At 34.4% G+C, this 11,148-nt stretch overlaps 1 protein-coding gene and 1 pseudogene across 1 annotated transcript; one reads left to right on the top strand and one right to left on the bottom strand.

Annotated features, from left to right (window-relative positions):
• Positions 1-1,680: 1,680 nt before the first annotated feature.
• Positions 1,681-2,488, bottom strand: LOC137744144 (large ribosomal subunit protein uL6-like; annotated as a pseudogene).
• A 3,275-nt stretch (positions 2,489-5,763) lies between these two features.
• Positions 5,764-7,843, top strand: LOC137746272 (glucan endo-1,3-beta-glucosidase, basic isoform-like). Its single transcript, XM_068486347.1, has 2 exons — positions 5,764-5,974; positions 6,797-7,843. The coding sequence occupies exons 1-2, from the start codon at positions 5,881-5,883 to the stop codon at positions 7,738-7,740; spliced, it is 1,038 nt and encodes a 345-aa protein (XP_068342448.1). The 5' UTR covers positions 5,764-5,880; the 3' UTR covers positions 7,741-7,843.
• Positions 7,844-11,148: the final 3,305 nt, after the last annotated feature.

Genomic DNA, 11,148 nt, shown 5'->3' with positions numbered 1-11,148 from the left:
TTATGTTTTTTTTATTGTTATTATTTTGTTAGTTTATTACTTTTTTGTAATTAGGTGGTTTAGATTCTTTTGTTGATCAATTTCCACCCTTAATCTTGCTTACCACTTAGAACCCATTCTCCTGGAATGCAAGAGCCACTCCATTGGAAATTATCCCAATTTCATTTTCAGTTTGTGAGTCTTTGTAGATTTGCCAGTGGGGTCTCAACTCTTGACGGATAAAACAATGGTCTTGTAGATTTGCTCGTAAAGCTCTGGTATTTTCACCGGCTCAAGTGTTGTCAATATCACCACCTTCTTCTTATTATCTGCCTTTACCGGCAGTGTTGTTCGTGGCTTTGTTCTGTCCCAGCAACAACTTGAAAAACAAATCCACAAAAAATGCATTGATATCATACAAACAATTTGATACTTTACGTCTTCAAGTAAAAAAAAGGAAAATCAAATAGCTACATTATTTCCCCAACTAAACAAAATTATCAATTATAAACGTTGAACACTAACTATTTCTCGAATTGGATAGGGGTATCGATACTATTTCTTAAATAGAACACTAGTACTATTATTATTTCTTAAATTGAACACTGGCACTGTCATTATTTCTCAAATTGAACACTCACTATTTCTTAAACTGGGTAGTGGTACTATCACAATTTTTTAAACTGAACATTCACTATTTCGTAAATTGAACACGAGTATTATCACTATTTCTTAAATTGAATACTGACTATTTTGTATACTAAACACAGGTATTATCATTATTTCTTAAACTTAAGACTAATATTATCACTATTTCTTAAACTGAATACTGATTATTTCTTAAGTTGAACACTAACTATTTTTAGAATTGAACATAGGTACTGTTACTATTTCTTAAACTAAACACTGACTATTTCTAGAACTGAAAACTGACTATTTATTAAATTGAAAACTTGTACTATCATTATTTCTTAAGCTAAATACTAACTATTTTTCGAATTGAACAAAGATACTATCACTATTTCTTAAACTAAGTACTAATGTCATCACTAATTTTTAAACTAAACACTATTTCTAGAATTGAATATGTGTGTTGTCACTATTTCTTAAATTGAACACTGCTATTATCACTATTTCTTAAACTTAACACTGACTATTTCTTAAACTGAAAATGGGTATTATCACTATTTATGAAACTGAACACAATTACTATTTATGAAAGTGAACACGAGAACTATTTATGAAACTGAACATGATTACTATTTATGAAACTGAACACGAGTACTATTGCTGAAATTGAACACTACCTATTTCTAAAAATTGAACATTAACTATTTATAGAATTGAATACGAGTAATATCACTATTTCGTAAACTAAACAACGATTTTTTTGTTATGCATGAAACAAAAACATAATTTTAAAACACCTCCAAATACACTACATAAATTTTCATTTACAAATTTATTATTTTCTTTCACAAACACACGACACAACACCCCAAGTGCACACATATAATAGCCATCCTTGAGAACATGAGATATTACAAACAAACAAAAAAAATTAAACAAACCAAACTCTCATTTTTATTTTAGCATTCTAATGGCTTATTTCCAAATCAATACAACTTTGCCTTAAATCTGCCTTCCATACCAATCAATGCTTCCTCGTACCCAGAAGTAACAAAAGAATGCTTACCCATATTTCCAACGTAACGCAGTAGCTTAGTGATTACAAAAGGGCAGCTTTCCCTCAAGTACTTAAATCCATCAGTTTCTCCATTATTCCTCTATGAAATGAATCAAATATATCAACCATGACAGATATTTAATATTTTTCTCTCTAATTTCTTACCAAAAACAGCAACACAATCAAACATTCAACAGAACCCGCAGCCCGCATCTGCCCCTTGATATATTTTCTTCCACAGGAACTCTCCAACAAAAGGAATAACCAGCCAATTCCATGAAGAAATTAAACTACATTCAGAAAGAACACAAAAACAAACACCCTTCATTCCTCTGCAACAATGGTTCCCCTCTCGCTCACATAGATACCATCAAGAAACTTCCTGATATACAAGATGGCATTTCTGGTTGATCAGGGCACAAGATCGTGAAAAATTCATTTACATCCAAGATGGGGTTATCCTTAACCTTTTCAGATTGGGTGATAGAAACATCATTATATCCACCTTACTCACCTTCTTTCAAAAAGTTACGTGTGTCGATCAACTTGGCCTCATTAGTGATTGAGGCATTGATGGAAAAATTAGCATACACAAACGCATCTTGTAGCGATACCCTTTGGTGATGTCGGTGATGAGATTTCCGATGTGGGAGAGAGCGGTGCGGATGGCAGGGCTGATTTTGAGGGAGCCAAACTAGGCCTTAACCTTCAGCTTCCGCTTTCTGGTCGTATTCCCATGAGGACCTTGATGATCTTGGCGTGGACCTTGATCTTGACACCGTCGGGGATGTCTATGGTCTCAGAGGAAAGGATGGTCATCATATTCGCTGCTGTGGTTGTTTCTCTCACTCTCTCGCTTTGCAGCTCCATTTGGTGATGAAAGAAAATAAGGAATTTGAGGTTATGGAGGCAGGGAATAGCAGAGAGAAGAAAGGAAGAGAGGATAAAAGAACAAAGACCTGCCGTCGGGGCAAAATCGGAAATTTATAGTTTGGACCATTTTAACTGGGCTAGTTTAATATTGGGTTTTGTCCTAACCATTAAATAAAGTTAGTACATGATTTTTGGTTAACATTCAAAATTTTCAAACTCTTATCATTAACTTTCCTTATATTTTACACTAAAGGGAATGAGAGTTTGGCTAAGCCACACAATGGGCAACTTAATTTCGTATCGAATTCACCATCCATCAAATTCGAACCTAAGACCTCTCACTTATAAATGAAGAAGAATACCACTAGACCATAGTACTGAGTGACTTCAACTAATTGCTTTTAAGGTAATCAATTAAATTGTCTTTGTTTTTGGATTTGGGCTAGTTGTTGCTTTCTATGAGGCTTTTATTTTGGACTGTTGGTTGGCTGGCCAACTTGTGCCTGTATTCTTGATGGGCTCACAAAAGGAATAACATTTTTTTTTTTTAATAAAAAAGAATAAAAATGTATAAATTGGGAACATAATGGATATTTTCAAAATGAGGTCTTGCTACTTGTGTTCACTAACAGTCAAATGATTAATCACTTAATACTACGTGGTATTACTTTTCACTTGTAAGCGGGATGTTTTAGATTCGATTTTCCTTAAAAGCGAATTCAAACCAAATTATTGTGGTTAACCCATTGTGAGGTTTGACTGCTCTTCGATTGGGAGATAATATTGAATGTGTTAAAAAGAAAAGAAAAAAAAAATGAAGTTAAATGAATAGGGTTAATTACACTAACATCCCCTGAAGTTTATCGAGTTTTCACAAAACTCCCTCACGTATGAGACATTACACTAACCTCCCCTCATGTTTTAATTCACTTTCACAAAACCTCTTCAGTCAAAATTCTGCCAATAAATTGAAAGCTTTACCCTTATAATTAATTAATTAATAATAAAGAAATATATTAGAAAAAGAATGTTGATTGAAGGGGTTATGTGAAAGTGAATTAAAACGTGAAGGGGTGTTAGTGTAATGTCTTATACGTGAGGAGATTTTTTGAAAACTTGATAAACCTCAGGAGGTGTTACTGTAATTAACCCTAAATGAATAACATAGTAGGTTGGTCTCATTAATTTTTTATGACATCTGAAAAATGTGTTCGGTATAATTAGTGGTTTATTTATCTCATTCTCGATTCTTCTCGCACCCATACCAAAAAATGCCTTTAATTTTTTTTAGTACAAAGGCATATTTATATTAAATGATAGCTGAATGGGATATATATTTATACCAGATGATAGATACTTGGGTTAAGTTACACAATAAGCTAATCATAATAATTTGGTATCAAACTCACTGTATGAGTGGGTTTTGGATCGGTGCTCCAAGTTGAATTACTATCAGTGCTAGCAGGTGTGTGGCTTGCACATCAAATTGGGGCACATTCCACCCAATGTGGCACTTATTTGTAACCACTCCAACGAACTGTCTGCGAAGGGACTTTTAGCAGAGGATATCATTCAAGCTGCGAGTTCTCTACACCCCACGAAGTTTCTACATACCCCTCGATCATGTAATGGTGTTGGCCATAGGTTGGTTAAGTTTGTTATTTCAATTGACAATGAAGTAGTTTGGTTTGAAGAATTCATGATTTTGTTCAAGACCTTCTAGCCAAGATATGATGCAGTCTCCATTTGAAGTCAATAATTTATCGCCTTTCATTAAAAAAAAAAAAAAAAAAAAAAACATGCCCTTAGTTAATAGTCTAAATTTTTGCCAACTTTTTTTTTTTTTTTAAAAAGTGTTTAACCATATTTTGATAACGAAATATGGTCAAATATTCTTGAAAACCTAGAGTACTTTAAAAAAAAAAGAAAAATTAAGAACAAAAAATTGGGTACTTTTTTTGTTTTTGGTATATCAATATATTTTTACACTAGAAGGAGAGGGAGTTTGGTTAAGCCACACAATGAGCAACCTAATTTGGTATCAAATTCACCATCCACGAAATTCGAACATAAGATTTGTTACTTTCAAGTGAAGAAAAATATCACTAAACTGTAATACTGAGTGACATAACTTGAGTACTTTTAGAAGGCTAGAAGTCTACCAACACATCACACGTGCTAAAAGTCCACCTCTTTAACATGTCATGTTTTGGAGGAATAACTCATTTTTTCCACATGCCAGTTAATTAAGGAAGAGCACAACATACCGCACACGCGGTGTATAATTTCATTGTTAACATAATGAAAAGGACTGGAGTGTATCTTTGCTCACTCCAAAAGTGAGGGTGATGCTCAATCTCCTCAATTGATTGTCGGTAGAGTAGCTTGATTTAATTTATTTAACACATAAAATTTAAATTTTAAATTAATTTAATGATAATCAATATGAAGCAAAACTGCATTTGTCCGACGTAATACCTTTCGCAGCTTCCATGACTAGACGTGTTCACATCAATCACCTACCCAGATTTTCAATTATATTATCAACTACATTAACTACAAGTTCTTCAACTTCCAGCTATAGCGCACCTTAACGTTTCATGAATTAGCTAGGTTGTGTTTAATCAAGGAGATAATATAAGTGGTGGTTTTTTTTTTTTTTACGTGTTATAATATGAATTGACAATATGAATGATATGTCCCATTTTTAAGACATATTACTAAATACACAAATAACATATTATAATTTAAATGAAATAATAATGCCATTTGTCGATGTTTTGAATTAATATTTCAAAAAAGTATTGATTTGAAAGCACAAAATTACAAACCCCATCCATCCTTCAATATAAGGAAAATTAATAAAAAGGGTTTAAAAATTTTGAGTTTTAACGATAGAGACAAAATAAAAGGTAAAGTGAATAGTATCAGGATTAACTTTTTAGTGTAAAAATGTGATTTTTCGTTAAAGTAAATAGTATCGAGAGCTTTTCGTTAAAGTTCCCTTGAATATAAAGAACATTATATGCTAGGCTGAGTTGCATGTGTGATATTGAACCATAGATACGTAACAAGACTCACATACATCATGGTTGGCGACTAAAGCTAGCACTCGTATTGTATTAAACAGTAGAACTTTTTTATGTAAGTTAGTTCTATGTACCTTGGTAATTTCCACGGTCGGCTTCACTATTTTCGAGTTTAACAAATAGGAGGCCCTCGTATATCTTGAGTACGTACTTCTACATCTCTTTCTGATCTCTGGAAATTAAAGAGCAAGGCAGCAACTTTGGGAGGCACACACTTCTTGTTATTCTTAGAATCTATATCGTTTTTTTGTCATGGCTAAATCCAATTCTTTGGTTGGCAGAGGCTCTTCTGTCATTTCGATGATACTTCTACTTGGGCAACTGATGGCTAGCTTTCAAACAACAGGTACATAATTCTCTCACACATACACACACAGAAAGCCATAATTAGAAAGTTGATAGTTTTGAATTTCTTATTAATTTTTTTAAAAGAAGGAAATTCATGAAAGATTTAAATTATCAAACTCATTAAATCTAAGTACAACAATAGGATTCTCTAATCAGAACAGCAAGAAAATATAACGAGAACCTTAATTTACTCAGACTTGAGGGGACTCCTTGTTTTAGTTAAAAGAAATGGAATTTGTTAGGGTTGACTTACAAATGTAATTAGTTCCAAACCTTGCAATTTTAAGCCATGTTCAAGGCTTCTTCGATCCAATAGAATATCATTTAATCCATCTGATTATTAAAAGGATCATTTTCAAGTTTATTAAGAATATTAAATTTATTTATATCATCAATAAAAAGATCATTTTCAAGTTTATTAAGAATACCAAATTATTTATTTCATCAATCAAATGAACAAATTATGAAAAGGTTTGCCGAATTTATTGATGATGACTGAAACATACTGTGCGGGATGTGAGACATCGGTGAGAACATCAACTTCCTTCTATTCTCTTTTTTTTTTTTTGGTCGAAAACTTCCTTCTATTCTCTGCTTGTGTCCTTTTTTTTTTTTTTCCTTTACCTATCATTTACACCATGGTACCGTGCTATTATGACACTAATTAGAAAGACCCAAAGTAGTCATTAACGTATGAATTCATAAAATCGGCTAATATTTTTCCTTTTTCTAATATTCATTGTAATTCATTAGATGGTCAAATATAAAATGTATATATTAGACTAACATGCAAACAACATTAAATTCGTTTGCAATGTAGGTGCTCAAATTGGTGTATGTTATGGAATGCTTGGCGACGACCTACCATCCCAAGCAGAAGTTATTACTCTCTTCAACCAAAATAATATCCATAGAATGAGACTATATAATCCAAATCCAGCCGCTCTGGAGGCCCTTAGAGGCTCTAACATTGAGCTCATGTTAGGCATACCGGATGAAAACCTTCAAAACCTTGCCACAAGCCAAGATAATGCAAATACATGGGTTCAAAACAACGTGAGAAAGTATGACAATGTAAAATTCAAATATCTTGCGGTAGGAAATGAAATCAAGCTCTCGGACTCATTAGCACAATTTCTTGTCCCGGCAATGCGAAACATTCAAAATGCAATTTCTAGTGCTAGTCTTGGAAACCAAATCAAAGTTTCCACTGCTTTTGACACTACAGTACTTGGAGTGTCCTTTCCTCCATCAAAAGGCGTATTCAAGTCCGAATATAGAGCAGTTTTGGATCCCCTCATTGCTTTCCTCGTGGACAACAACTCTCCGCTACTCCTTAACATGTACCCTTATTTTGCTTACAGTGGCAGCAGTGGTGACGTTCGTCTTGATTATGCTCTTTTCACAGCTCCCTCAGTTGTAGTACAAGATGACAACCTCGGTTACAATAATCTTTTCGATGCAATTTTGGATAGTGCTTATGCAGCTCTTGAGAGGGCGGGTGCAGGGTCTTTGGCAATTGTTGTATCGGAGACTGGCTGGCCATCAGCTGGTGCAAATTCAACAACAATTGATAATGCAAGGACTTATAACTCAAATTTGATTAAACATGTGAAGAAAGGGACGCCGAGGAAGCCTGGAAAGCCCATAGAAACTTACATTTTCGCCATGTTTGATGAGAATAGAAAGACCCCAGAGCTTGAAAAACATTGGGGGCTGTTTTCCCCAAACAAACAGCCTAAATACCCAATTGATTTCAATTGATTAGCTAGTAATTAAATGAATTGTGAAAATAAGGGCCAGCATTTGTTTGCGATCGAACCACTAATAAGAGATGGCAAAGTCATCTGCAAGGCGCCTAGTAAAGTACCCAAAGAAATGCTAGTCGAGAGTCAATAGTCTTTACTTAGATAATGGAATTCTATGTAAAGGATTTGAAAACTAATGCATACAACTGTCACTGTATTATTGTGTATTCTTCAGTTACCTCAGTCATCTTATAAACCCCACACGTGCGATGTTCTTACGATAACTTATTCTATCTGTTTGTTAGGTTCGTTTAACCTCTTTATTATTATTATTAGGGGCTTTTAGATCCAGGTCCAAAAACGTAGATTGTTTTTAGGAATGAGTCCAGTTATCTAATTATATGTTTTTATTTCTTTTATACTCATTTTATATTTTCTAAAAATATTAAAAATCAATTAAAATCTTCTAATATTATGCATTTTCCAACTCCAAAGGAATATATTTAATATCTTATAACAAAAAAACTAATATACTAACATAAATTTATATGCAAAACATTCTACCCTAACTCAAGTAACAAATATATGAATGTATATAATACCTATACGTGAGATATGAAACCTAATTAAAAGGTAGAAAAAAACATAACATACCTACAAACAATACACATTAATCTATGACAGGTTGATTATAAAAAAAGAATGTGTCATATAGGTAGATAAATATAATTAACCTGTGATATAGGTTGATTATAAAAATTAAAAATAAAATCTATAAATGGGATTTAAAGTAGAAGGAAGAACGAGAAATAACAAAAAGATAAATGAAAAGAAATAAGCAAAGAGATAATTGGGAAGAAATTTGATTTTTATAATAAATCTTATCATTGAACAGATAACTATTGATAATTAAATAATTAAAGATAACAAATTGGACTTATTTTAATAAACTAGACTATTCCTAGTATTGGCTCAAAAAATTGGACTTATATCAAGTTTCCCCTTATTATTATTATTTTTTAAATCATTTTAATGGCGTTTTGATTGGACTTACAGGAAAAGTTTTTCGAACAACAACAAAGGCTTATTTTACTAAGTGATGTCAACTATATGAATCCTAAAACGCAACTGCCCTCGATTTTGTACCAAGTATTCAATTAGCTCAAAGTACTTCATGTCTTTTCTTAAAGACTCTGTCCAAGTCTTCCTAGATTTTCATCTAGCTTTTTTTTCCTTGAGCCTCTGTCTCATAATTGCATTTTCTAATTGGAGCATCTATAGGTCTTCGTTTCAGATATCCAAACCACCTTAATCGATTTTCTCTCATCTTATCTTCAATTGCAGCGAATCCTACTTTACCTCAGATATCTTCGTTCTTAATCCAGTCATTTCTCGTGTGCCTACATATCCAACGAAGCATTCTCCTCTCCACCACCCTCATTTTTTGCATGTGTTGATGCTTGTTCGCCTAACATTTTGTGACATAAGCATTGTTATTCTTATTACCATCCTATAAAACTTTTCTTTGAGCAGTCACACAACATACCTGATGTAGTCTTCCATTTCAACCATATTGACACGCCCCAATCCCGATGTCCTCGGAACATCTGGATGGTCACGTGCTGGCCGACACCCGAGGGTGATGAAAGCCATTTATTGAATGCAAATGCTGAGAACAAGGAATAAATAAGACTTATAAATTTAAATACAATGAATATGCATTTAAGGAACGTGTTTAGAGCATACAACTAACTAGAATACTAAAAAGAAATAATATAAAATTGAATGAATAAAAGGATGGGTCCTACACTGAAAGGACTTGAAGATGCCGATGCGGAAGTGCCTGGACGTCGGGATTGTATGCCTCGATTCTAAGTCCTGAAAGAGGTGCAAAACAAACATGAGTGGACCAAGTTGATATATAACTAATAAAACAGTTATCAACATACTAACCCCCAGGTTTTATGAAAACTCATTTAACATGATAAAAATAGGTTTTCCGAAACCTAGCATGCCGTGCAATGTCTCAAAGCATATCTCGTAAATATCGTAATCACTAGTAAATGTCCAATATCCCTCCAGGCTCTATGCTAGCTCCTCGTCCCTGTGCCAATTGCTAGAGGAAAATCACCTTCAGGCCCCGTGCCAGCTTTCCGTCCCTAGGCTAATTGCCAGAGGAAAAACCCTTCAGGTCCTATGCCAACACCGTAAATGTCGCCCGGGATGGAATATATCCCTCACCTTGTAGCGGAATAGGGACCACTAGGTAAGTACAAAATCACTGAAGATACATATATTTGAAAAGCAACTTCATAGTATAAAGTCATCCATCATCTATACTATAAAGAGAAGTTCGAAACATGTTCTAAATATGATATCGTCATCCATCAAATATTCTATAAAGAACACGGGTTATAGGAAAAATAGTAATATTCAAAATAGCCTCAGTAAGCATGTTATCTCATAAAATGTTTCATAAAATGTAATAATTAAATCATGCTTATCATGTATGCATTTCTACTATTAAAACATGCATTTTAGAAGGGGTCCACTCACAGATACTTCGCCGAAGAGCCACGCAAACTAGTAGAGACAGAACGCCACAATAAATTGCCCCTAAGCACATAAAGGGTACAATTAATAAAACTCTATTATAACAATTGAATTTGGGAAAACGGATGTCAGAAATGGATTCAGGACGTCAAAGTACACTAAGAAGGGTCCTGGTTAAATTTTCGAAAAGTCAACAAAGGAATATTCTAGGAATATTCCAACCGGATCTGGGCTGGGTTGGAGAGTTTGGGCCGATAGGTCCTAAGCCCAAAGGTCAGGGTTATAAGGGTTAATGGGTTACGCTTTTAAGGGTTTCAAGGGTCACGGGTTGGGCTAAAAGCACGTGGGTTTTGGGCTGGTTCAATGGCCCAAAGGCCTGTCTAAAAGGGTTTTTGGGGTTTAAACTAAGTAAAAGGAAAAGGGTTTGGGTTTGAATGGCAATGGGCCAAAGGCCTATGTTCTACATGGCCCCAAGGGCCTGGTTCAAAGAGGCTTTGGGCTTGAAAGCCTGGCCTGAGTTCAAAACATGGGCCGCTGGACGCAATCGAAGGAGAAGGCCGGAATTCGACCGGAAACTTCTCTAGCTCCGACGGAGCTCGAAACAACACCATTTAAAGTAAACCAAAATACCAAAATAAATCCTGTGAAGCAAGGAAGATATCTATACCAATTTTGAGGCAATTGGTGGTCGGAGTTGGCCGAAAAAACACCTGTAATCGTCGTTCCAGTCGTCGAGAAATTGGGAAAAGCTTCCCCGGAGCTATCTCTGCATTCCAACGTCCCAAGGTTCTTCAAATCATCCTCATCTAATCTATAACAACAACCAAAGAGGTCTAGGATGCTTACCTTGGTCGACACACACAGAACCTTG

Source organism: Pyrus communis, chromosome 9 (genome assembly GCF_963583255.1).
Source record: "Pyrus communis chromosome 9, drPyrComm1.1, whole genome shotgun sequence".
NCBI lineage: Eukaryota > Viridiplantae > Streptophyta > Magnoliopsida > Rosales > Rosaceae > Pyrus > Pyrus communis.
This window is presented reverse-complemented; position numbering and strand designations above follow the sequence as displayed.

Bases quoted from the DNA above. Each gene is read 5' to 3' on its own strand.
- LOC137746272 (XM_068486347.1), top strand. From the start codon at position 5,881: ATGGCTAAATCCAATTCTTTGGTTGGCAGAGGCTCTTCTGTCATTTCG. The intron at 5,975-6,796 runs GTACATAATTCT...TTTGCAATGTAG, and splicing joins GGCTAGCTTTCAAACAACAG to GTGCTCAAATTGGTGTATGT.